This window comes from Aythya marila (genome assembly GCF_965140915.1).
Source record: "Aythya marila genome assembly, chromosome: 16".
NCBI lineage: Eukaryota > Metazoa > Chordata > Aves > Anseriformes > Anatidae > Aythya > Aythya marila.
In genome coordinates this window covers 1,519,289-1,546,120 of record NC_139057.1, presented here as the reverse complement: position 1 = coordinate 1,546,120, position 26,832 = coordinate 1,519,289, and the positions used below count along the sequence as shown (strand labels likewise).

Sequence of the window (26,832 nt, the reverse complement as noted above, 5' to 3'; positions counted from 1 at the left end):
TCAGACGGGGGAACGGGGATGGAGAAAAAGGGCTGGAAAAAAAGGGGGACAGGGAAATGACGCAGCCGGCGGGTGAGCCCACGTGCGGCAGCATCACCACGAGCCATCCTGTGCCCTTTTCTATCGGGGCCCCCATCTCGCAGGGGGATGGGAGCAGCTGCCGGGGCCAACCGTGCTATCTCACAGGCCTGTGGTTTGGCATCTAGCGCAGCCCCGGCACGAACACCCCGCTGCCTCCCCGCCTGCCGGGGGTTTAACGTCCCCAGCCTGCGGCTCCTGGTGCTGCGTTTTCGCTTTTCATCTCCTCGCCTGCTTCGATCGAGGGCGAAGCCGGCGGAGGCGGGCGCACGGTTTCCTTCCTCCCCGCTGCACCGCGGCACCCGGCCGGGCATCCCGCCCCGTGCCAGGACCCGAAGCCCTCGGGTCCCCGAGGTGCCACCACCGTGGTGGCAAAAGGAGCTGGCAGAGCCCCGGAGCCGTGGCTTTGGCACAGCCAGGGCAGGATTCGGCCCCGTAGGCAAAGCGTTGGTGCAGGAGGGGTGATCCTGGCACCACCGCAGTGCCTGAAGCACCGGCACTGGGCCCACGAGGCAGGGCGGCCATCCCAAAGCAGACCCCGCGGCCACCTCTGCCTCGCACCATGGTCACAGCCAGAGCCACCACTTCTGCCTGCCTCCAAAAACAGCTCTGGGAGCACTGATGGATGGAGCGAAGCATCCCGTCCTCGCTCAGGGCACAGCCCTGCTGTGGGGTGGCCTGATCCTGCAGCCCAGATCCACCATGGGGCCGGCTCGGAGCCCTGCCGGCAGCGACCCCAAAAGACATCCCCTGCAAATTCCCCTGGCTGGGGCACCCCGACACCAACCCGCAGGCACAGGGCGGGACGGGACAAGGACGGTTGAGGGAAATTAACGTAAAATAACATAAAATCACGTAAAATAACATAAAATATATACAGAGAGCTCAGCACGCCCGGCCCCACCGAGCCACCGCCGGCCCCGAGCGGGGCTGAGCCCAGCCTGGGGGACGTGTGCCACGATGGCATCTGTCCGTCTGTCTGTCCGTCCATCCGCACTATAGGTTGGTGATGTACACCTCCAGCCCGTTGGCAGCCGGCCTGCCGGAGGCTCGCCGGGATTCCCCTGCCCAAATTTCGCCGACGCTTTCGTAGAGGTTCTCGTGGGGACTGGGCTTCCCCGCCTTGTCCCGCTTCGTCGGCTTCCTCCAGGTCACGTCCACGGCCTCGTAGTCGGGGTCGGGGCCTCGGGATCGGGCAGTCCAGGCCCTTTCCTTGATGGATTCGTAGCAGGGCTCGGGGAGGGGGGCCGCGGACCAGCAGCCAGCCTGGGGGGGCTCCTCCTGGGCTGGGGGCAACTGCCCGGCCCCCCCTTGCCCCGCAGCCCTCGGGGAGGCAGCGGGGCCCTGGCTCTTCTTCTTGGTGGCTTTGCACACCGTGGAGTACATGTCCTCCACCTGCGGAGGGAATAGGGTGGTTTTGGGGGGGTGGGGATGACCCCAGGGTGTCCCCCCCCCAGGGTATTCCCACACCCAGGACCCCCAGTGCCTGGCACAGCCCCCAGCGGGGTGACGGCACCCATGGGTCCCCCGCTTTGTGCACCACCTGGGAACCTTTTGCAGGGCACGGAGCAGCACCCGGGCATCGCTCCCTGCATCTTGGCTCCATCCTGCCCCCCCAGCTCTATCCTGCGCCCCCCACCCCCCAAAAAAAAGCTCCTGTTAACACAGAGCAGCCTTTGTCTACCCTTCTCCAGACAGGGACATTATGGGGAGGCTGCTCCGCACCCCCCTACCCGGTGAACCCCTCTCAGCACCGTACCTTCAGCTGGGGGGGGGCATTGCCTGCACCCTCCCAGCACCGTGGGGCTGCAGGGGGCCCCCCCACGGCCCCATCCTGCTCCTCGCTGGGCGCCGTCCTCTTCACCTTGCGGACGCAGGCGTAGTCACCGGCCCCGCGCCTGGCTTGTAGGGGGGACACCCGGGTCCCCGTGGGCGCGGGGGGCACCATGGGGGTGTCCTCCCCCCCCCCTACTGCCAGGCACTCGTAGACCGTGTCCTGCACCGGGCGTCGCGGTGGGGTGAAGAGCAGGTTGGAGTAGGTCTGGTCGGGGGCCGGGGGCTCGGGGACGGGGATTTGGGGCAGCTCGCGGTGCAGGAGGACGCTGACCCCGGAGCTGTGCAGGGAGTCAGAGCCCGGGGGGGCCGAGGGTGGGGGGAAATCCAGGCTGGCCGGTCGCTGGTCTGCAGGGAGAGCGGAGATGGGGGCACGGGGATGGAGCAGGCACCGTGGGGTGTGTCCCCCCCACCCCAAAAACCCGAGCTCCGGGGGCACTCACTGTCATCCCTGGCCTTCACCCGGTACAGCTCGTGCAGCTTCGTGTCCGACTTGCTGAGCGAGCGCAGCTGCGTCTGCCTGAGCAGGGACTGCGGGGGGGACACACGCAGGGATCAGGCTCTGGCTGGGATGCCCGAAGCCCCCCCCCTCACTCCAAACCTGCCCCCCACCCCACCCCACCCCAGCTTACCTCGTCCACCAGCTTCACCCCATCCGGAGGGACCTTCTTCCTCCTGCCCTGGCTGTGGGAGAAGCAGGAGTGAGCTGGCAGGAGGCTGGGCAGCAGACACCCAGAGCCCTGGCATCACTGTGTGCCCCCCCCCAAGAAGCAGCACCCCCAAACCCACCCCCCAGCTCCACCTCCATCCCAAACCCCGCTGGGCGTGCGGCTCCGGCACCCCGGGACCCCCCAAGCATCCCCCCAGCATCACCTCCCTGCGGGCAGCTCAGCCTCGTGGGCTCCTCCGAGGCCACAGCCTCACCCCCAGACCATCTCCTTTGGGTGCAGGACCCCCATTTGGTGGGTAGCCAGGGTCTGGGGGGGGGGAAAGCAGCCCCAAAATTCACCCCCAGCGTTGGGGGTGAGGTGCGTACCGGCGGCAGGCAGCGCACAGGGCGCCCACGTAGACCAGGAGGCCGAGCAGGGCCAGGGCAGCGAGCAGGGCCGGCAGGAGGGGGGGTCCCGGCAGCCCCTCGCCGTGGACTAAAGCCATGGGGGGGCCGCTTCCGAAACCGCCGTGGGTCGAGCCCTGGGGAGAGAAAACACCAGTGGGGGCCACGCGTCCTGCGCTGCGGCTCCCACCGCCCTGCCACCAATCCTTGTGGGGCCTCACCGAGCAGCCGGCTCCCTGGAGGCTTCCCCAAAAATCTTGGGGGGGTTTGGGGGGAGCAAGCACTGGGGACCCCATTTTCTGGCCAGCTGCTGCCTTCCTGGAGGCTCCAATTCTGCTCAGCAAGGTGTAAACGCCCCACAGTGGGTGCTCTGCTTCTGGAAAGCAAAGCTCTAGATTTTGGTTCTTTTTAGAAAAGAACCAACGCAGAACTCAAGCTCCCAGGATCTTAATTTGGAGACTCGCAGGAGACGCCCCAGAAGCACCACGGGGCTTTCTGGGGACACCAGGGCCGGGCACTGACCGTGGAGGTGGGGCAGAAAAGTGGGGAAATATTTGGCGAGGTCACCGAGACGCTGGGGACAGCAAGGGCCCCCGAGGCTGGCTGCGATGACCGGGAGGGTGCAGGTTGTGGTGTGGCCCAGGGGACACAAAGAAGGGGAGGATTGGGCTTCCCAGAACGGGGGAGAGCTTCATCCCTGCATCCTGGGGGGGGGACACACACCGGGGCACCCCCCTGCTGCGGCGGCTCCGCGCCCACGCCAGCTCCTCGCACAGACCCCGTGCACCCTCCTGCACCAGCACCCTGAGCTCGCTGCTGCGGCTGCAAAGGAGCAGAAAACACCCAGGAACACGAGGTGGGGAGGTGTCGGGGAGCCCTGCACGCAGAGCAGAGGCTCCCCAGCCCTCCAGGAGCCCCCACCCGTCCCAGCGGGGCTCTCAACCCATCCGTCGGCGTTCACCGAGCACCGACAACACCCAACGTCCCTGTCCCTGCTTGGCTTTTGGTGTGCTGCAAAGCCCAGAGCAAAAGCGGCCACCATGTCACCCGCACCCATGTCAGAGATGGCAGCGGGGGCTGCTCCTTGATCCCTGTGCCCCCAAAAAGGGCTGGTGAGCTCCTAGGGATGCGTGTGCCAGCATCGGGAAACGCACGGTGTGAAAAGAGAGACGCAGGAAGAAGTGGTGCAAAGATGATGCCATCAGGGAGGCGGGCAGCACGGTCCCCACGGGGCACCTCCAGGCCTCTTACCTTCATCCCTTTCTTAATCCTGACCCCAGAAATCAGAAGAAGCCCAGCGAGAAGCCCAGGCCCCCTTGTAGGAATCCCAAACACTGATCCAGGCCCTGCTGCTCCCCTCAGCCCCTCTCCTGCTCACTGAGCCCAGCCCAGCACCGAGGGGCATCCGCAATGCACCCAAAGCTCAGGCTCCTCTCCCCAAGACGTGCCACTCATCCCCCGAGAGCATCACAGGCCAGGGAAGGGCCTCAGGAGCTGAGATTTGCCCCCACCGAGGGACACATCTCACCCCCACGCTCCTGGTGCCACACACGAGCACGTTGGGTGCGCCTTTACCCAGATAAACGGGCAAGTCTCGGCCCTTTTTATCCGAGAACTTCCCACACCTTTGGAAACTTTGCCGACTTTGCAGCCTTAACCCCTGGAGAGCAATTATTTCAATGCAGAAACGGAGACAGAGACGTGGAGGGGACCAACCGGGCTGGACAGACTGGCTTAGATCAGAGCTGGGAAGGAAACCCTGCTCTCTGCTCAACGACGTTTTAATTAGACAACACGGCTTTTCTGTCTGAGCATACATTATTCGGATTACCTGCCACACAGGCAGGCGCTGGAGACAATCCTGGCTGAACTCGTTTGGCTCATTACAGCCACAGGATCACAGGCTGCCAAAGGAGCTGCACCCAGGGCAGGAGGGGAGAGCAGACTCCCAAGCTGGGCGGACAAAATTACAACGAGGTGCAAGGGCCGGAGGCTGACGGCAAATCGGAGTCGAAGCGTGAACTTTGAAGGCCGAGGAAAGCACACGCGGGGACAGCCGGTCCCACAGCAGCTGGGTTTTCCAGCCTTGAAATTTTCAGGTTCAAACACGAGGATGCTTCCTGAGCCAGGGTTAACGCGGAGAAATTCTCCTGACCTACTTTGCCAATCCTCGCCTTTGTGCAGGAGGGTCTGGGGTTGCTCTCGAGCTGCCGACCTAAGAAAACATCTCCGGCACATTCAGGTTCAGCAGTCACTGGGAGAAGGCACTTTGGGGACAATGTGTGGGTTCCCCCAGAATTACAAACCGGAGCCCCGACGCTGGAAAACCCAGTGCCCGACCCAGGCTGCTGAGACGAGACCGAGCAGGTTCGCCAGCCGAGGATTTCGACAGCGCTCCTGAAACGTGCAACTGAATTTCCTGCCAATAAAGCCGTGGATCTCCACGTCCCGGGGCCATCCTTTGGGGCAAGAGACTCGGCAGACGGCGTTTCGCAAGGCGCTGGCTCCACGGGCCCAGATGGTTTTGATGGCAGCAGGTCCTTGGGTGCGACCCGCGGCGCCCCGAGGAGGCCCGGCTCCATTTCGTGACAGCCGAGCACGAAGTGGGCTCGTGACTGCAGGACGTGCGAGTTCGTTTGTTTCTTCGCTGGGCTTCGTGACCAAGAAATTAAATTTCCTAGAAAATTCAAAGTTCTGCTGCTGACAGCGATCCATCTAGCCTGATAAGAGCGCGTGCGATGCTCGGCGCAAGGGGAAGGGCAGTCCAAGAAACCACTGTGAGCGTATTTGCAGGGAAGCAGGACAAACATTCGGAGCCGATTTCCACCTGTGATGGTGGCCAAGGCTGCAGCTGACACAGCCTTGGTACCCTGGGGACTTGTACTGAAAAAAGGCTCGAGAAGCAGAAGTAGATTTTAGGGTGTTGTTGGTTTTTTTTTTTTTCCAATTACGAAGTGAAAGCCTCGTAGCAGTTACTCACCGATGCTTAACCTGCCTGAGATCATGGGATGCGATCAATAGATCTTAAAAATATTTCAAGTGAGGAGCAGGCACAAGGTTTCACTCCCTTCACTTGTGTTTCTGCGGGAGAGGCAGGCTCTGAGGAGGAGGTTTCACAGCCGAGCACCTGCTGAGGCATTTCATGCAGAAAGGGCCAACGGCTGTTTCTAAACCCAAAAGGCTATTTCAGACCCAAACCTCACAAAACTTGGACGAACTCCTCTAAGTCCCGACCGCTACTGATCTGCTGGACTGGCTTTTGAGAAAACAAAAATCATCCTAAAACCTTCCGGCAAGTGACCCTTCTGTCCAGGCCGTGTGGCTTCGGTTGAGGCTGCGATCGTTTCGGCGTTCTCCTTCCTTCCCAGCCTCGTGTGACTGCTGGAAGCACGAGGATTTTCTGCAGAGCTGAGCCTCAGCAGGACCCCAGCTCCGCCACGACCTCGGTGCTGCAGTGGGAGGAAGCCAGGTTCCAGTAGGCAGTACGAGGGCAGGCAGGAGACGCAGGTTGTTGTTTTTTTTTTTTTTTTTTCTCTCCAGAATCGCCTGCCTACCTCTGTGGTTTTCTTGCCACAAATTCAGCACGGTTTGACATAATTTCAGATGAACCGAAGGCAGCGTTTCAGCGATCGCACCCTCTCAAGCCTCTGTAGACCCCACCTGCAGCCAGGAGCTCAGCATTTCCCCCCCAAAGAGCTCTTCCGGATGCAAGCAAAAGCTCTAAGCTTCCCTCCCTACAAAGTAGCTGATTTTCCTTTTTTTGGAGAAAAAAAATAATAAAAACCATCCCGTAACTCCTGAACTAAACAACTCATTCACCATGGAAGTGCTCTGCTCCCCCTCAGCCCCAGGATTTGAGCCCTGGGATCCCAGCATTGCTGCCTCGTTCGAGCCCTTTGCTTCCTTTCCGAGCCCAGATGCTACCAGAGCGACAAACCATTAAGCTGCACCAAGCCTGCCGAGTTCCCCACAGCTGGCTCAAAGTTTTACCCGGCCAACGCTTCAACTCCGAAGCATTAAAAATACGAAGCCTGCCTGTCGAGTCCAGCTAGCCACAGCAGCATCTCTGCCGGGGCTGCAGCGTGGATTAAAGCTATTTCCAACCCCTGGTTTAGATGCAGGCACCCAAGTTTGCCACGCAAGAAAGTAACCAGCACTTACTTGCAGAAACTCAAAAGCCGGTGAGCGGGAACAGAAATCCAGTCATGTTCTCTTCCTTGCCAGTCAGCCCGGAGAGCTTCGTTCCCTTTACTCTGTGGAATTAGTCCTAATTAGCTGCTCCCAAAGATTTCGAGCATCTCGATGCCAGCTCTCCCGCTCCTTTTTCAGCTCGCTCTCGAGCAGGCAGCTCTGTGCAGATACCATGCAGCACAATACCACAGCTCGCTTCCTGGCCTGCAGAGGTTGTTGCTTCACCCGGCGGGAGGCTGGGTTTCTCCCCGCCTTGGCTCTGCGAGCAGCGCTGCAAACGGGCTCTGCAGGCACCCAGCACGCACGAGCACCCTCTGCCGCTCCCCTGCTCCCACCCAGCTGGTTTTGGAGGCAGCCGCCTGTCCCCGGGTGGATATAAGGCAAGGAACTTGCTACACGTGATCGTTACCTTGCAAATGAACAGCACCTAACGAGGACAGAGGGGAAAAAAAAAACAAACAAACAAAAAACAAACCCAAAACTTTATTCACCAGGGACTCGAACTGTCCCAGGTGGGAGGCAGCAACCGCTGGAATGGAAGTCTGACAAGGGAAGCTGAGGGAAATCCAAAAAGGATGGAAACACGAGGCAGCTGATACCCTCAGCTGTTATGGAGGTGATACTGGACAGTGTTGGAGCACAAAATTAACTCAAGAAATTTCTCACCCCGGCTCAGCTCGTGGCACAGCCCACTTCAGCAAGCACCCGTGCTGAGCTGGGTGCCCTGATCCCCGTCACCACTCGAGAGTGGGAAACGAAGAGGCACCAGGGAGGGAAAGGCACTGAGCAGCCCGTGTTAAACCCCGAGTTAAACCCAGAGCGTGGAGAGCACGAATTCAGAACAATGAGGAGACCACAGCCAATTCAGACAGAAAGCCGTGGATGCCCACGTGCTCGAGGCGCTCCACGAGCCCTTCACATCTGCACAGTGCCCATCGCAACAGGACCCAAGCTCGCCGAGAGGAAAGAGACACTAAGAGGCTTCCTGAAGACATTCACCTTGTTTATTTTTGCTGTCGCTCTGTGTTTTCTGAGGTGTGTCTGCAGTAATGCTCAATCACACAGGGCTTCTGCAGCTCTGATCGTATCTCCTTCAGCCTTAGATTTTCTGGTTAGCTTGGCAGTGAATCAGACAGGTCTGGCCCTACAAGGTGGTGCAGCCCTGCCCAGGCTGACAGCTTCAGAATTTTCTTAGAAACAGATTAAAAAGAGGTGGCATTAAGGGAGCAGAACTTTTCGTGAGAAAAATGACTCACAGAATAAAAGGAAACAGATTATTTTTTTTTTAATTAAGAAAAAAAAAACGTGTCCTTAAGATACTGGCATGAAATTGCTAACCTTTTTTTTTTTTTTAAAAAAAAAAAAAAACACAACACAATTACAATGCACAAGTCCCACCAGAAAGAGAGTCTGATGAAACCACCAGCTCCCCCGTGGGGAGCGCTGGCTGCTGCTAACCCCGAATACAACCCTGGGGAGAAGACATCCTTCGTGGCCGAGGACTGTCTGTGGTGCAGGGAAGGGCACTTGGCTTGTGTCCTGCTTCCAGCACAGCCCGAGGCTCTCCCCGGGGCAGAGCCGTGCGCTCAGCACACGCAGACTTCCCATCTTTGTGCTCACCCAGGGCCTGGTCTGAGCTGGGAGTGGGTCCTGAGGGTTTTTCATAAAAGGAGCTGTGTTCAGAGGGCCACCTGGGACAGAAAAACTCAAGGAACAGCGGCAGAAGCACAAGGTTCCTCGTAGAGATGTTCCCATCTCGGAGGTTTGAGGACCTGTTACTCTGCTGCCTCATTCTCCCCTCTTTGGCACTCTGCTTGTGGAACCAGGCAGCTTTCTACGCCAAGTTAGGCTAGAGCATGTCCTAGGGATGCTCCTAGTCAAACTGGAGAAATATGATTCGTGAGGCCCCCGGTACCACCTGAGCTGCCACTTTTCCATCTAGGCGTTACACCAGGTTTACAAGAAACTGCTCTTAAAAAACAGAGTTCTCAGATAAATCCCAGAGCACAGAAGGGATGGCAGAGCGCAGCTGAAGCCGTTTGCCATGGCTGGTTTGTTGTTTTGCACCCAGCACGCGCCTTTTTCTGCTCTGCCACAACGTGCCCGGGACCCTGCCTCCGCTTGTCTTCATCAGTTGGCTGCAAACACAAGCCACAGCTGATGGCAGGATGTGGGGCTTTCAAAGCCCCTCCTCGGCTGCTTCGCTGCCAGCAGCGTTATCACCCGAGCAGCTACGCGCCCTGGATGGAGGTGCTGCCGCAGTGATAACAGGAAAGAAGTGTGCAAGACAGCAGAGAACCGTATTTCTGGGAGCTGCTCCTTACACAAGGCTCAGGGCTGGACGGATGTGCGCTTTTCCCCCCTCCCAGCAGAGCTCAGAAGCAGCAAGTTTTGGAAACCGCTGCTTTTCAGCCCAATTTTCAGGCCGGGCAGGCAGACTGAGAGCCAGAGGAGCAGGGTGGCTCACACCCAGGCTCGAAGGCCACGAGCACAGGGGCTGGCTAGAAAGATAATCACTGCAGGTAACCGCCTTCCTCGGAGCCTAGAACTCAGTCATCTTCTTGTGAGTGTCTGCTTTCTTCTGCTCCCGCTGCAGACTGGCTTCCTGCGCCTGCAGCTGCCCCAGCTGTTTGTGAGCGTTAGCCAGCTTCTCCTCCAGCTGAGCAGTCGCAATGCTGTGCCTGAAAGCAAAAAGCATGACAGCAACGTCACCCTGCACGGTAAAGCCAGAGGCTCGTCCCCATCCCAGAGGGTTTTCCCCTTTCCTAGGGGATTAGCACAAGGAAGAGAGGAAGGCTCTGATGCTCAGCACAACCTCGACTGGAAAATGTCCTCATGTGATGCTGCAGAGCTGGGCTTGGGGAGGAAAGGACCCAGCCCCTTCCCTCAGAGAGCTCCTCTTTTCCCCACAGCCTGAATTCCAGGCAAAGGACCCCAGACACATCTGTCGGTGCCCAAATTGGGCTGAAACACACATTAAAAGCTCTCCTCTCTACTTCCCCTCAGCTCTCCTCTACACATTTGTTCTCCCTGCATCTCATTTCAAGCCCATCCCTTCTCAGACACACCACGAGCCCTCATTTCCTCCTGCAGCCCCAGAGAGAATTTTCTCCTACCGGCCAATGTTGCGCGCCAGGGCCTGCTGGATTCCTCTGATATCCTTCTGCGTTTGTTCAATCTTCTCCATTGTCTGGAAGAGGCGGACACTCAGGGCCTTCTTGGTGCTTTTGCTAGCATGGTAGATCTCTTTGCTGTTCCTCTCAGGCAGCGCCACACCTCCAGCCTTCTCCCCACTGCTTTTCCCTCTCAGTTTCTCGTTCAAAAAGTCAAACACGTTGCGGGGTGGCTTGCGGCTGCCTGCAGAGGCCCTGCCAGTGTTATTTCCCTTTGCCCGGCATTTCTTCGAGTTGCCGGGGTCCAGCCTCCCCTGTTTCTTCTTCTGAAGCACCTCGGCGCACTGGTCGAGGGATTTCCCTCGAGGAAGGACCACGGCCTGCACCGGCTCCACTCGGCCCTCAGAATTCTTCCCCAGCCCTGAAAAGCAGAGGCCGTGAGACACCGAGCGATTACCCAAGGAAGGACATCCCCTCTCCAAGCCACTTCCCACCACAAATTCAGTGACAAGCTTACTCAAAACAGGCTTTTGGGGTACAAAATGCTGTAACCACCAGCAGAGGGGGAGCAGCACAAACCACAGCACGTCGGTGGATGTGACAGCAGGAGCTTTACTGCAGAAGATCGGCAGTAAAAGCCCCAAGGCTTTTACTTCAGGCCAGTTTCTGTGAAACAAGGTTCAGCCTTACATCCTCAGCTTCTCAAGCCAGGTTCTTTTTTAAAACTGGTTTGGTTCCTCTGGGAGAACTGGAGACAAGACTGGCCTCCTAAAGCCCCCAAGGCTCAATGCCATTTGTGTAGTAAGAAGCGAGTTCAGCAGGCTTTGAAGTCTGTGTCTAGAGCCGGGAGATGCCTTAACACAGACATCAGAAGCTTCGTAGATCAGCTCCCTTCTTCCTGAAGCCTTTGAACATCTCACACAACAGTTCTCACGGCTTTAATCATGAACTTGACCATGGCTCGAAATGCCTCCAGTTTCTGCTATTACCATACAGGGGCTGGTGCACACATGTGCCTGTGCTTTGATTAACCACTTACCCCTATCTCGCCTGCTAACACTTCCACCTGGGGGGATTCTTCACAGAGCTTGAGCCTTATCTAACATTTTAGCCTTGTCTAAAATCTTGTTCCTCTTAACTAGCTTTAGGGTCCATCACGAGACTGAGATAGAGGCAGTAAGGTCCTTGCACCACCCCGACCACCTTCTCTTACCTTTCCCAAACTCGTATCCCATCTGAGCAAGCAGCTTGGAGCCGATGCCGCGAGTGTGGGCTTCCCAGCCACCGAAGGAGGAGCTGCACGCAGGAGCCCATTCCCCATTCTCCGGGCCCCCCGAATCTATCACTGTGGCACAAAGGAGACAAAACAAGTGAAAAACAGAATCAAAGCTGCTGTGCAAAATCTTTACAAGCGTGAAACCCCTCACAGGGCAGTCACAACCTACTTCTCCCACCACAGAGTCATTCAGAGTCATCCTCCAGCCTTACCTGCTTCCTACTGAGCTGGCATCTTTACAGACATCACCTTTTTGGTGAGTTACCTAAATGAGATCTCACTTGATTTAATGCACGCACCACCTCATAGTTCTAGGGAGAACCATCCTTATGTTTCCCTCCTTCCTTCTGGGATGGTCACACCAACATGTGCCATCCCAGGAAAGTTTGGCACCGACACATGTTAATAGTTATTCATGCCTCCAGCAGGAGACTCCTCTGGGCAGCACGCTAACGATGTGTTATTAGGATCCAATAATCTCTATTAGGCTGAATTTAAAGAGCTCTAGGACACGAGTTTGTCCCTGGGACATAACTGGGACACGAGCACGGGCACACAGCTCTTTGTGGAAGCTCAGAGAAGCCACCTGGGCTGTGTCAGCTTTCAGCAGTCAAACAGGACACGGCCGGTACTTGTCGAGGCACTGGAAGGTTCAAACACTCCTAATTACTGCAGCCTTGTGCTCTGGTGTCATGCAGCTACACGAAGGTCCCAGAGAGACTTAAAAGTCTCTCGTTATACTTATTAGCTCAGCTCAGCCACCCACATGAAAAAGAGACTCAGAGCTTGAACTCTGCTCTAAAACACTGCGCCCTCTACTTCCACGTGCTGGGAGTTCCCACGGAAACGTCCAACCCTCGTTAAGACACGTAATTGGCAGAAAACAAAGGGCTGGGTTTGCAGCTGTAGCACAACGGATACTTAATGGTCTCTATCTCTCAGCAACAGAGAAAAGAGATTACCCACTCCATCATCAGAAGTGAGACACTCGTAATGAAAGCTTCAGGAGAGCAATTCCAGGTCCCAGACAGGCAGGCAGAGATCACAGGGCGCTTCTGCTCCCACCCTCACCGCTCTCACCTTTGGCGTAACCAGAATCATCAACGCTGTCTTCATCAGATTCAGCAGACGAGGCAGCGTCTTCGCTCCGTAGTGGGGGAATGATGCTGTCCCCTTCCACAACAGCTTCCTTTAGCAGCAGGGAGTCGAACTTCACAGTGTAATAACCACTGTCGATATCTAGAGAAGGAAAAGGAAGGAACAAACATTCAGGAAGGCCCAAGGAATACACGTTTAGGGAAAAAAAAAAAAAAAATCTGGTCTTTTGCTTTAGATTTCTGCCTAGAAGGGAGACAAAAGCAATGAGAAGCTATTTCACAACGTCTGGGTTGATACTTCAAGCTTTTTTTTTTAAATTAAGATGAAGATGGATCGCTGACAAACAGCACTAAAGAGAAGCTTGACTTATTCCCTCTGTCCTAGCAATAGCCAAAGAAAGGAAGGAAAGATACGATAATCTCAGGACAGAGGGGAGCCTGCATCAACAGCTGATGGGCAAGGCCAGCTCCCTGTTTTTTTTGTTTGTTTGTTTGTTTTTTAAGCAAGAACATGTTACTGTAATTCTAACCTAATAACCATGCAAGTTCCTGCATCATCTCTTTCCTTTCAGTGCACTACACAGCTACGTAACCATTTCTGCACATTTCCATGCATTCCTGCTCTTTATGTCATGTTTTTGTCCAACACTCTCCTGTTTCCTCCTCTTTTCCCTTCCCGAGCTCAGAACTTTCTCTCAGCCACCTCAAGATTTCCAATTTCAGGCTGGAACCACGTACTCAACTCTTTTCTATTATCAACCAAAACAGTCCAGTTTTATTTAATTAAGCATGGGCATTCGTTTTCCACGCAGAATCCTGGCGGAACACATTCAAACACCACTCACCAGTTATTTTTGCAGTGTACCATATCCCGTCGCTGTGCTTCGCCAGGCAGGCTGAGCCCACCTCCAGGGTGCTCAGGTTGGGCTCCTGAAAGGGCTGAAGCTCCTCCACGGACACCACCTGCCCGTGCGAAAACCTGCCGGAGAAGGTGAATAGGAATTAGATCTACCTTGTTTAAACTGCCTTTAAATTTATTGCAACAGGTTGCCCAGGGTGGTGGTGGGATTGCTGCTGTCCCCGGAGGTGTTTGGGGACAGATGTGGTGCTTAGGGACACGTTTAGGGCGTGGGATGTTTGGATTACAAAACCTTCGAGTTTTTTTTTTTCCAACCTCAATGATTCTGTAAATTAAAATGTCTCCCCCATTAAAGGGAAGGGGAACAAGTTGTCAGCAGGGGTGAATCTGCACCAGTAGTTACTGGATTGTCACGTGTTATTTCAATGATGAAATTACTCATTTTTCATCTTAAACATATCTTTTATGCCATGTAAAAAAGGAGACATCCCACCCCCAGAGAATTGAGGTTTCTTTGCTAGTAAGATGTCCGTTAAAAAAAAAAAAAAAAAGACCCTTTGAGATGAACAGGATCACACAGAAATGCAGGTTTGTAGCCCAGCCCCCTGCTCACAGCACAGCCAGCTCTAGAGGCTGCCCGGGTTGCTCAAGGCCTCATCGAGTTCAGCTCTGAAGGGCTCAAAAGATGGAGCCTCCACAACTTCATCTATCTGGGGCAACTTACACACTATCAACAATCAATCTTTGGTGGTTCTGTTTAACCAAGTAACACATTATTAATTTAGCTATTCAAATGGCCAGGTAGAACCTCTGCAACTTGCCCACGGGGTTTGCCCTTTCATCTCTGCGTTCGCTGAGGAAAGCAGCCAAACTGATGCCGCTGCTCACCACACACACACCACGCTTTAAAAACATGGCCAAGACAAAATTCCACTGGTTTCAAAACCCAAATGCAGAACATTCAGGGGAATTTCCTCCCTTAGAACAAGGCCTTTGGCAACAGCCAGGCCACAAACCCCCTCCCGCTCCTTTTTCTCCTTTACCGACAGTTCTCTTTAAATCTGCATTTGTCATCCAAGAAGAACGGGCACGGCTTCAAAGACTTGTGAGTCGGGTAGAGGTACAGCACTCGGACTCCTGCACTGCCATCTTCCAGGTACTCTGTCCCCACAATCATGGCGTTGTGGTACTCCAGTGTCCCCCAGGAGCTGTAGTACGGGGCTTTAACCTTCATCCCGCTCAACTCCTCCTCCTCCCTGTCAGACTCCTCCTCCTCCTCACTGCCCTTCGATTCCCTTTTGTCCTTGCTCTCATCTCCCTTTGCAGATATCTCGCTGCTTTCAGCCGCAGGCTTGTCGTCGGCTCCGAGCTCAGCGATGGCTTCCTTGAAGGCAGCGTACTCCTCATCCTGGGCAGAGCTTTCAGGGTCGGCACCGTGCTCCTGCAGACCTCCCGGCGAGGAAGACGAGGACGCATTTGTGTCTAGCGTGGCCAGCAGCTTGCTCTTCCTCACGGACACCAGGCTGGCCTCGGTCAGCTCGATCAGCTGCTTCAGATCCTCCTGCAGCTGAACCAGGTCCGACTGCTGCGACGGGTCCAGGCCGGCGCCCAGCGCCAGCTCCACCTGCCTCAGCTGCGCGCTGTAGGCGCTGATCGCGGCCTCCAGGCTCTCCTCGTCCATCCCCGGCACCCTCACGGCTCCTTCGGCCGCCTCCCGCCGGGCACCCGGGGCTCCTCACGGCCTTCCCGGGAGCCCCGGAGCCACCGTGGAGCTGCCTCAGCCCGGGCCCGGCCTCCCCGCACGGCCCCCGCCGCCCTACGGAGCCGCCGCCATGACACCCCGCCGCCTTCCGCCCTCCCGCAACGTCACTTCCGGCTTCTTCCCCCTCCCTCGCAGCGCCGCTCCACCGGCTGCCCCGTCCCTCTCTCTGCGCCTGCGCGCTCGCTGTGCGCTGAGCATCCTGGGAGTTGTAGTCCGGCCGCTCGTCGCATCCCAGCCGCCGCCACCGCGGCTGAACTACACTTCCCAGAGTGCCCCGCGAGGGATGGCGGCGGCGGCGGCGGCCGGTACCGAGGGGGAGCGCGGAGGCGGCGGGTGACGGGAGGCGGCCTCGGAGCCCGGTGAGGGGCCGGGCCCTGAGCCCTGAGGGGTGGCGAGGCCGGTGTTTATTTTATGTTCATTTTATGTCTATTTTATGTTTATTTTGGAGCTTTTATTTCTTATTTTGGCCTCAGGGCCCCTCCGGTAACCGGCCGCAGAGGCCCGGAGCCGGTGCGGGCCTTGCAGCGGGCCCAGCAGCAGCGCAGCGCCTGCGGCCCGCGTAGGCGTCGCTTTGGTTTGTGCTGCGCTTTTGGCGATGCAAATTCGTGTTTTTTATTGTGGCGCTGGGAGATAACAGCGCTGCTGGGGCTGCGGGTGCGCTCACAGGGGGCTAAGGTTGGGGTAGGTGGGGGTTCACGGGCTGCTGGGCCTGCTGAGAGCCCCCGGTGCTGTCACAGGGGTCAGGAGCAAGGCGTGAGGGCGCTGACCTGCTCGTTCCTGCCCAAAACTCTGCTCCTGGCTGTATCCCATTGCCTTCCTTCTTTCTGCAGGTCTAATATTTATTATAAACGACTTAAAGTCTGTCTTTAGCTCTCATTTTAGCCCCAAAGCAAATAAGAAAGGTTTGAACTGAGAACAGAGTTCACCGAGGACGCTGTGTGCTATGAGGTGGAACAGAGGTTGAGCTCCCTGGGAGATCATCCCTCACCTGCATGCGTTTGCAAATACGATCTTTCCCGGGTCTGTGATTTTCCTGATGTTGCCATAAATATAAAAGTTACTGATAAAAAAAAAAGAAAAAAAAAAAAGAAAAAAAAATATTTATTTTGTGTTGGGAAGAAATTAGGTTGTGAAATGAAAGGTTTCTGGAAATGACCTTAATGATCATGTTTGTTAATGATTTCCTGGCATTCGTTGCAGGAGCAGGATGTATACTTTGCTGTCTGGGCTCTATAAATACATGTTCCAGAGGGATGAGTACTGCATCTTGATCCTTGGTTTGGACAATGCTGGTAAAACGGTGAGTGTTTATTACCAATTGCATGGGATCGCATGCAATTCTAAACATCCGTGTCCTTCAAAGATAAAACTTGCAACAGGCAGGTCAGTCTTTCTTCATCTGGAATGTGAGTTATTTTAGTGACGCTACCCCCAAAGAATCAACTTTTCCCTTGTATTTAAATGCAACATTATCTTCTGGGGGGGTGTGTGGAGCTGAGGCTTTGATAATCCCGTAATCACCCGTGATCCCTTCTTGCTTTGCTAAAATAAGGAGCAAGAACAGTGGTTTGTTCCAAGGTAGGGCAGTATCTGTTGGAACAGGATTCTGCAGTAATGAAAAGGCAGGTTTGGGTTAGAATTACCCAAGCTAGTAAAATATTTGAGAGTAAATACTTTTTCACGTTCCTTTTCAGACATTTCTTGAACAAACTAAAACTCGATTTAACAAGAACTACAAAGGGATGAGTTTATCCAAAATCACAACCACTGTAGGCTTAAACAGTAAGTAAATCTGGATTTTTTTTTCAGCTTTTTCACAGTTAGACAACAGCTGATTCTTAGATGTTTGAGGTGTTTAAAAGTTGACAAGATCAAAGTAGTTCCTGGAAATGGAGGTCTTGTCTCCCAACTCCCCGTGTCTTTCTGTGAGAGAATAAAGTTGGCTTGCTTAGCTTCTGAGAAAGAAAACTCAAAGCCTTACAAAAATAAAATAAAAACAGGTATCCCACTTCAGTGCTAAGCTCAGAGGTTAAGTTAAATTTTACTGGAGTTCTTTGGCCTGATTCTGATGTTATTTGCACTGACACAGTTCTGTCTGATATTAATGGTCATTTTTTGCTAAGGTATAGTTCTGTTGTTGGAAGTAGCACTGGATATGATTTGCTCCTCGAGAAGACTGTGCCATGCCAGCACTCTTAGGGGGATGTGCAAGTGTTGGTGCTTTAGAGAACACCTTCAGATTTTACTGGATTGCTTTTTTTCCTTTTTTCCCTCTAGTTGGTACTATCGATGTTGGCAAAACTCGGCTAATGTTTTGGGATCTGGGAGGCCAGGAGGAGCTGCAGTCTCTTTGGGACAAGGTTGGAGATGTGTTTTTTCTTTGATAAACGTTTTTGTCTCTTTCAGAATTGCAGAATTATGATCGTTTAATAATTATACAGTTTTGTTGGTAACCTTAGTCTTCAGCATTAGCAACTTTTTTCAGAGATTCAAGTGTATCTGTGCAAGATTAGCAACGATTGTGCTTAGTATTTGCATTGTTGCTTACAGACAGCAATTACCAACCTGTTTATGAGGGTTGTGGTGGCAGAGAGGAGCTTTTCAGTGGTGAGGGGCCAGGTGTGTTTTTTCCTGTTTCATTCAGTAGGGCTGCAAACAGGACAGGCAATGCGTTTTGTGTGCCACCATTCTTCTCTCCAGGCATACATGATGAAAACAGCTGGCTCTGACCGGTTGATCTCTTTCATGCTTAGCAAAATTTTACCAAATTAAAAAAAATCAGAAGAGGAACAAGTGGTCCTAGCTGCTCCATACACTAATACCTGTTATCCTTTCAGTATTACGCTGAATCTCACGGAGTGATCTATGTCATTGACTCCACTGATGAGGAGAGACTCTCAGAATCTAAAAGAGCTTTTGGTGAGTACGCAGTATTTTAGCTGCACTGATTTCATCATGTGTTGTGGCTATTTTGTCTGCTCCTTGTGCTTGAAGTACGCCGTGTGGCCTGTTGATGACCCATTGGTAGTACTTCTGTATCTTTGCATAATAAATCCGTGTGTTTCTGAGGCAAAAGTGTTGGAAGTCTGTCTTGTCAGTAACACAAGACTTAGTTTCATCGCCTATAGTGATGAATTGTTAATTATTTTTTATTATATTATTATGTTACGTATTTTTTATTATATTATTACGTTAATTATTTTGGAATTTTTCCTTTTTTTGTTTTTACCACCTATTTAATTCTCAGTAAAGTGCTTTGAACATTACAAATGAAACTATAAGACGAGGAGGAGCCTCTTGCTTCATCAGGCAAGAGATGTCTTACGTTTATGCAACTTTGTCTTCCAAAACTGGCTAAATGTCTCTGGTTTTGTTTCTCTGCTTTACAGAGAAGATGATTACAAGTGAAGCTCTGGAAGGAGTTCCTATTCTGGTGTTGGCTAACAAGCAGGATGTAGAGGTAAGATTATTGCAGACATGCTTCTTAAATGAGCAACTGGGCCTTGAGAAGAAGAACTGGGCCTCTGCTATTACCTAGTAACAGCACAGCAAACGTATGTGAAGAAATATTGTCCTTAATCAGATAACATCTGTTCAGTGAAACCTTCTCTTTGTTGTGGAGCGTTCCGTCACAGACTGTAAATGGCAATGAATGCTTTTTTCCTGAAAATAATTTAATATTTTTTTCCTAGCATATCCAGAACTGTAAAACTGTACTCGACCAGTTTGTGGGTGCTGTGGTGTGACCATTAGGTGATGCACCCAGGGCAGTCCCTGCCTTTCCCAGCACTGGGAAAGAGAATTGGGAAAGAAAAAAGGAAGAGAGAGCCTGAAGTGATCGCGGTATCTCCCGTATTTTACTTCCTTTTCCTTCCATGCATTGTACTGGAATTCCAGGACTGCAGTTTGAGAGATCAGTCTCTAGATGGAGCTAGAAGCTTTCTGTAGAATTTGGAGTGTCAGCCTGTAGGGCTGTGATCAGGATCTCCTTCAAAGTATGCCAGTGTGTCCCAGCTTCTTCTGGACTTTACACCTATCTCAGGGAGTGTACTTGTAGGAAGTACTTGGGAGTTCCACAGAAATCGCTTTGGTTATAAAGGAGGATTTCATTATATTGTTGTACAACACAATAGATCTTTTGGACGATGATAAGGTTACCTAGCCGTAAAAATAAAATAAATGTAATTGCACTTAAGAGACAGCATGAGATTAAGAGCCAAGACTCCTGATTTCTGCTCCTGACGTTGCTGTGAACTCTGATATCTGGGGAAATTAATGATCTTTTCTATGTGGAACCTGGAATATTAACTCATGTTTCCATGCCACACTGCAGCTTTATAGCAGTGAGCAGTAAGCAGCACTCTCACCTTTAGCTTTTGGGAATTAAACTACATGCAGTGACTTGGAAAGCTGTTCAGTTTTCCTTATGGCCGTATATGCATTTTTTTATTGTGGGCATTCTACAAGGGCCAGCTCTTCTGGCACCCTAGCTGGGATAATGAACAAATGGACTTCTTTACATGACTAGAAAGCGGTATTTGGAACAGGCTCTCAAGATAAAAACTATGAATGACTCCTTGCCCCCTCTAGAGGCTCCGAGACCAGCCCACAGATTCGCTGCCGTTATTTGGTCACAGACCTGTGATGAGATCAGCAAACCTATACTGACTGGAGGTAGATCTGTTTCCAAGAAATACCTACATTCCATATTTATGAGCGTACTTCTGAGAATGATCAAGTGAACACAGAGCAAAGGGACACCGATGCTTGTAACAAATATTAAATGGACTATAGTGTATTATTCTTGAATAATTATTCAAGCTCTCTTAAGCAAGGTTTAGAAAATGGAAAGGTCTGTTTCTCTTCCACTGACCGAGCAGAAGTGAAGATCCCTGGAAGGAAATCGCCCATTGCAGGATTATCATTGGCAGAGATTTTTCAGCTCTGGATCTCCAGACATGTAATTATGACAGAGGATTCTCCCCACGGTTCCTCTGTTTTAACAGGGATCATAGCGAGGGAAGATAAATGATGTCTTAACCTTACTGGTATTTGTGGATGCAAGATAATTTACGTTGATTACATCTTTAAAGGCCAGAAGAATTCTTGTGGTGAAATGTATCAGAATTCTGACAGAGATTTACATTCCTAGCAGCAAGCTAAAAAAATTTGGACTCAGTGCCTGAAATCATAAAGTGTAAGATTTTTTTTTTTGGCTCAGAAGCTAAATTCCTCGTAGAAAGAAAATTCCTCTGTTAATAGTCACAGCTAGAGTAGAATGCATCCATGCAGCACTGCCTGAGTGGTGTGTGGTAGTATCAGGGGTGGATTGCAGTCACAGACTAGGAAAAAAGTAACATCCTGTTAATAACATAGATTAATTTTCTCATACGAGGAATGTGCTCTGTGTTTAGCAGAGGCTTCAGTACTAGATCACTTCGTAATTCATTCAAATACTGATTCAAATGTGTGTTGTGGGAGGGTTTTGTTTGTTGTATTCTAAGAGAGCTACAGCTTTGTTGGGGATGCAGATATCTGATATTTCATGTGGACTCCCAAGTCAGAACGCCATTTTTGAAAACATCTGGTGTTTTTGCTCTACTTACTGTTTACTGCAGAGAAAGCTGCAAAATAAGAATTTTCTGTTGCTGTTTTGATGTGAATACAGCTGCTTAAAGGTTTCCACAAGCTCTGTATTTCTGAGCTGTGAAATGAACAGTTAAAACTTGGGGATAGAATGACCAATTTTGGAATACTGTTAAAAATAGTAGAAAGAGTGGGCTAAAAAACAGTCTATGGAAAGAATTAAGTGTTGTGTGATGTCTCTGGCAGGAAGCATTGCCTTCCTAGCTGTAAGATAAATTTTGGCAATGTAATCTGAAATCCCCAGAGTGATGGAAGGAATTGTGTCTTTGAAAAATTGAAGGAGTCATGGTGACTGGCAGTCTCTCTCTGAAGTCTCACAGTGTTATCTTCATGGTACAGGTGTTAGAAAATAAACCTTCTGCACAATGGCAGTTCAGAGTTCCAACTTACGAAATACTACAGCTTCCCTGATAAATTTGTCTTAATTTCAAATAAACTTATTAAAAAAAATAATGTAGCATAGACTAGGTCAGGCTAGATAGACTATGCCTTGAAGAGCCTGTGTGGAAAGATGATTTACAGTTCATTCTTGAGGGGAAGTTGAGATAGAAGTATGACTCCTCGAGTTGTGAGTTTTCCCTGGTGTGGCAGATAACATTGCTCCAGAAAGGTCATCTGTGGATTTTATTGTTGTAATGTTATGCTGTTTATGTTATCACAGATCCCGTTTGCCTAGTTTGCTCTTGATTTATGTGGTTTCAGTTGGGAAATGAAACACATCTGTAAATAAATACATTGTAATGGAGACAGGGAGGAGGAGAAGAGGGGAACTTAGAAGCCACAGATGACATTTTCTCCTAAGCACGAGAAGCTCAAATGCTCCTTGTTGAAATGATGGGCAAGCTGCCTCCTCCTCTGCTGTAAGACAGGATTCCAGCCCATGGCTTCCCCTTGAACAGTAACACAAAGCTTTTCGGCATCAGCTCAGTGGCCTTGTCCTCTCTGCAGTGCTGTTGTGCTTCATCCCACAGGGAAAAAAATGTGCCTTAGGCCACGTGTAGTGTCACGATGCAGTGACATCCTACTACAACAAATGTAAATGGTGCAAAGTTTCAAGGAAAACCCTTCCTGAAAGAAATCCCCATGGAGATCAACAGCTGGACAGCTTCGTGGAGGTTAGAGCAGGCCACCATTGCACCAGGGAGTGAGAACGGGAAGGGACTGGGAGGGATTAAGGTGGAAATAATATGGTTACAGCAGCTGTAAGCTACACGTGGACATCTTAAAGGTGACAAGGTGAAGGAGACAGGTTCGCTGTGCTGCTGGACATGTGCAGGTTTCCTGATGATATTTGGGAAGTTCATTGCCCGTTTGCTTTGCAAACAGAAGTAAAGAACAGTGTTGCAATGCTCTGCACCATTATTTTCTACCTTTCCTATGCTTTTTCTCAGATTTCCTTTCTAAAAGTTCTGAAACGTATCGTCATCCAGACAAGGAAAAATTATTATTCTGTGGCACTAAACTGCGACACATTAAAGTATATTTCAGGAAATGTTTGTTCAGTTTCACTCCATTGGGGTTTAACCTTCCTGCTGCCAAGTGTCATTTACTGAAAACAAAACAAAACAAAACAAACAAACAAAAAAAACCCACTCCTCCCCAGTTATTGGGTAATTGATTTGTCTGGAACTCTGGCTTTAATCAAGAATTAGTTGGTCCTGCCTTTCTTATTTGGCAGTGAGTATAGTGTCAAAAGTAAATAGCATCTTTTAGAAACTTGCAGAGAACGATCATTTGGTAGTAATCTCTTGCCCATCTTCCAGACATATTGGTATGAATTCCTGCTCCCAAGTCCAGTCTGACTCCTGTGAAGTCAGTATTTTATATATATACATTTTAAATTTATTTATAACTGTTTATCCTATGGATGACAGGTCATCGTTTTGAATTTCACACTTTCCATTTGGCAGAAATCTTGAAATAAGTTTTTATGGCTCTGGTGCAATAAATACATAGTGTTTCTGGATACGATGTCAAGCTTATTAATTGAAACTGCTAGTTTGAAATGTAACTTAGGTCATAAGAAAGTACAGTCATAAAAAATTGCACAACTGATGGATTCTTCAGGATGGAAAGTCACAAGTCTGGATTTAAGGGCACTGGGTGAATTGGGTGTCATTAAACTCCTCTCAAGCCATTTCTTAAGAACCGCTCTTAGTTATAAGCTCTGAAACGTGCTTGTTTATCACACAGTCATCCTCGCAGTAGTTTCCTATATCTAATTTCTCCAGAACCAGTATTTTGCAAAAGGAATACTTGCCATCATTAGTTTCCATCTTTCTGCTGAGTTAAGGCCCAGGCTTAGAGAAGACTGAATTTCTGTTTGTATGTAATCTGTACTTCCAAAGTATACTTCCACATGGACTAATCCTTAAGACTCATGAGGATCTGGTGTGGCATTTGAGTAAAACGTGTTTGAGCCTCACAGGAATGCCAAAATCTCTTTGCGAAGAGGGGAAGAAAGCTGGGCTCATGGCTAGCTAAAATCCTTATATGGCTTGTCCAAGGCTTCTGAGAGCAAGCGAGCACTTAGATCAGAAAAGGATTTTCTATGTTAGTGCATAAGAGAGTTTAATACATTGTGCCATCTTGACTGAAGCAGAACTTTGGACGTAGGAGGATTCATTTTGGAAGGTCACTGTCTCTTGTAATGTAGCTCTTTGATTTCCTCTGCAGACTTGTCTGTCAATACCTGACATCAAGACAGCATTTAGTGACTGCATTAACAAAATCGGGAAGAGAGACTGCCTGACACAAGCCTGCTCTGCTCTTACTGGGTGAGTCTGGGAATGGGTGGTGTTCTGGTTGCTTGAACAGTTGCAGGGTATCGTACAAGCAGAACGACAATTACAGGGTAATAACCACTGAAGGGAGCTGCGCTTCCTTCTGAGCAGTGACAGACACGTGGTTGTGAACATTGGATTCGCATCAAGTCAGCAATTCCACGTGTAGATTCTTTCTGTAAGACCTGATGAAAATGTACAAGCCTGGTCTACTCATTGGCTCAGAGCAATGGGACTTGGAGGCATTTGGAGCTGTTGGTTCTTCTCCTTTATTGTTCCCTTTCCCTACAAAATAATCCTGGCAGCAGTTGGTTTGCTACAGCTCCCAGCTTTTATGTAAGAAGTCAGTTGGAAACAGAGCTGTTCATGACACTGCCAGGGCAGTGAGGGGTGTTCCATCATTGTTGGACTAATTAAGCTTTTGCTTTCATATTTTTTGGTGCGCAGATGAACTTTGTTATGTAGATAATACCATAGATATAACAGTTTGTACAGTAGAAAAGCATGCGGTTTAAGATGCAGTGACTAGAACAGACCAAAATTTGGGAGACTGGGATTCTCCATGCCTACACAGCTGCCTACCACGACCTTGACCAAGCCACTAAATTCTCAACATCTTAGCATCACTATTGCACGTTGTGTCTTGCACTACTTTGATTGCATTTTTAGTTCTTTGAGTGAAAACTGCTTTTTTGCATTAAGGCAAAAGTACTGTTGCGGATGACTGGAAATATTCTTTGAATTGCTGCCTGTACTGAATCCAGAGCTCTGAATTTTCTTTTCTTTTAATGTAAAAACAAAGCTGTAGTATAATACAAGCTACTGCAAAGGGGTGAGTAAAGCCTTTTAAACTGTGAGAAAAACCTCTACTGTCTGCGTTGCTGAGAATCAAATGTCATTAAGCAGATGATGAGCACAAGGGCAATTGTTAGGCACTGGCTAGAAAAGAACAATTAGATAATAATCTTATGAAATGTAACCTTTACCATTCTCATGTGTTGTTTTTTTTTTTTTGTACAAACACTTCTGTTTTTGATCGATGTGGAATTTCCTTTCAAAATTTCATTTTGAGTTTGCAGTAATAAAAGACTTGCAGAAGTCCTGGCTGGGAAACTGTACAGGCCAGTGAGTTGCTTGGCAGCCCTGCACAGATGACTGTAGAAGTTTGAAGCCAGGATTGGAATATGTGATAAAAGTTTGCTGAGACTTGCAGCAAAATAACCTCAAACCAGCTGACTGTCAAGTCTTTTGATGCTTGTTCATCTCAACATTTCCACAGAGTTGATGACTAACTAAACTGGATGTAGACTTGGAGAAACAACTGAAAAATAAAAGATAAAGTGTAAATACCAAATGGAAAGAAATTAGTTCCCCATTGTTTGGGTGTATGAGAAACTATCATAGTAATGCATAAGTGCAGGGCAGAACCCTTCGCTTGCTCATGTAAGTGGTCAGTTAGGGACTTCATGAGCCATGTTTTTGTGTTTTAATCTTGCCTGTGTATCTCATTTCCTTAGCAAAGGAGTGAACGAGGGAATTGAATGGATGGTGAAGTGTGTGGTGAGGAACATTCACCGACCTCCAAGAAAGAAGGACATAACGTAAGACCTTCCACGTCAGCCAAGAAACGGACAGTCTCTTTCCACGGAATTTAGTGTTCTCTTCAAAGAAGGTGGTCCACCAGATTTCTATTACACCTGATTCTTTCCTAAGTTTGGAGACAAACATTCTCTTCCTGTGTCTAAAACACTTGAGCAAAGAATTCCAACTGGGGTGGAGGGCGAATCTCCTACATCAAATATTAAGTCATTGGCCTAAGATCACAGACTATGTGGCAATCCACACTTTATTGCAGATGAGAAGGACTTAATTTTCTACTGTATTACTTCATGATTTGTGGTTTATTAGTCTAATGGGCTAGAGGCCAGTGACATGGAACTCTCCTCCCTTGAAGGAACTGGGCAGGTGAATATGAAAGGGGAGGGAGCCTGGGGAACCCTCCTGCCTGAGAAGACACCTTGCTGCTCCAGCCCCATGGTTACTAAAGGTGGTGTTACTGTCCCTGTTATGCTGTCGTTTGTATAATGGGGAGAGACAGTGTTGATTATAACTCAATTTTCAGTTGGCACGTTGATTCCTGACTTTTACCTGTGGTAAATGGAAGCCAGCAACAGCACAGTGGGACACTGTTTAAAATGGTGTTAACAGTACGGGAACTCCAGAAGCACTGCCTTGCTTTGACTGCCAGTCTCTCTGCTGTGCGTTCCCTTTAATTGTAAGAATAATTGATCATCTTCTGTAACTGGAACGAATTGAGGCCCTCTTTGTGTAATTTCTAGGCCAAAAGCTGGACCTCTAGGCAGGGAGAAATCAGTATGCAATAAAGTTTCCTGCTCCTTTGAACTCATCTTTCTGAAACAGCTGATGAGTCTTTTAAGTTCGGAAACAGTGGTACTTAACCCTCTAGGTGTTTAAGTTCGGAAACAGTGGTACTTAACCCTCTAGGTGTTGTTTTTTTGTTGTTTTTTTTTTTAAAGGAAGAAAGAACAGGAAGGCAGCTCTCAACGTCAGCCAGTGCTCACTTCTCATGTAGCCTATTTAGCTGGTTTAGCTGAATATCACTAACACTTTTCCGAGTACCTCTTTGGAAATACTTGGATTCATTTTGTGGTGCTTTGGCAGTGGGCATTGCTCTTCGTGTGTTTATTTATTCCTGGCGCTGGTGACCATTCGAGTGTTTGCTCATATGAGTAAGGGTACATTATTCAAGCTCTGTTTGAGCAAGTTAGATAGTGGTATTTGTTTAAATATATGGTATTTGGCATCTGACAAAGAACTTTGTGCTAAATTTACCACTTGAATTTACCACTTACTGATGATTTTTTCCGCAAGAGAACATTAATTCCCTCTCACTTACGTGAGGGAATTAATGACGGAATTAAAGGGAGCTACAGTACGTCATTAAGCGCATGAATCTAGTGGGAGTAACTTCATACTGAAAAACAGAATCTTACTTCTCCATAACATTAAGATAATAGAAGGCTAGGCGACCTATCAGATGGGATTTTAGTGAAAAGAAAATTGGTACAGAGTTGAAGTGGTTCCAGTATCTGGTTCAAATTACTTGCGGTTACTTGCTC

At 50.2% G+C, this 26,832-nt stretch overlaps 3 protein-coding genes across 3 annotated transcripts; 1 reads left to right on the top strand and 2 right to left on the bottom strand.

Annotated features, from left to right (window-relative positions):
* Nucleotides 1–938: 938 nt before the first annotated feature.
* LIME1 (Lck interacting transmembrane adaptor 1) lies at nt 939–7,623 on the bottom strand. Its single transcript, XM_082773536.1, has 6 exons — nt 7,127–7,623; nt 2,948–3,102; nt 2,544–2,595; nt 2,355–2,442; nt 1,838–2,259; nt 939–1,473 (listed from the first exon to the last, which is right to left on the bottom strand). Exons 2-6 carry the CDS (start codon nt 3,064–3,066, stop codon nt 1,075–1,077), a joined length of 1,080 nt encoding a protein of 359 aa, XP_082629662.1. The 5' UTR covers nt 3,067–3,102; nt 7,127–7,623; the 3' UTR covers nt 939–1,074.
* A 42-nt stretch (nt 7,624–7,665) lies between these two features.
* ZGPAT (zinc finger CCCH-type and G-patch domain containing) lies at nt 7,666–15,327 on the bottom strand. The gene is made up of 6 exons (XM_082773535.1): nt 14,545–15,327; nt 13,488–13,621; nt 12,626–12,784; nt 11,483–11,614; nt 10,273–10,690; nt 7,666–9,837 (listed from the first exon to the last, which is right to left on the bottom strand). The coding sequence occupies exons 1-6, from the start codon at nt 15,180–15,182 to the stop codon at nt 9,699–9,701; spliced, it is 1,620 nt and encodes a 539-aa protein (XP_082629661.1). The 5' UTR covers nt 15,183–15,327; the 3' UTR covers nt 7,666–9,698.
* Nucleotides 15,328–15,510: 183 nt separating this feature from the next.
* On the top strand, nt 15,511–26,634 carry ARFRP1 (ARF related protein 1). Its single transcript, XM_082773466.1, has 8 exons — nt 15,511–15,622; nt 16,464–16,563; nt 16,958–17,045; nt 17,541–17,623; nt 18,101–18,182; nt 18,653–18,723; nt 23,586–23,686; nt 25,210–26,634. The coding sequence occupies exons 2-8, from the start codon at nt 16,471–16,473 to the stop codon at nt 25,295–25,297; spliced, it is 606 nt and encodes a 201-aa protein (XP_082629592.1). The 5' UTR covers nt 15,511–15,622; nt 16,464–16,470; the 3' UTR covers nt 25,298–26,634.
* The last annotated feature ends 198 nt before the right edge of the window (nt 26,635–26,832 follow it).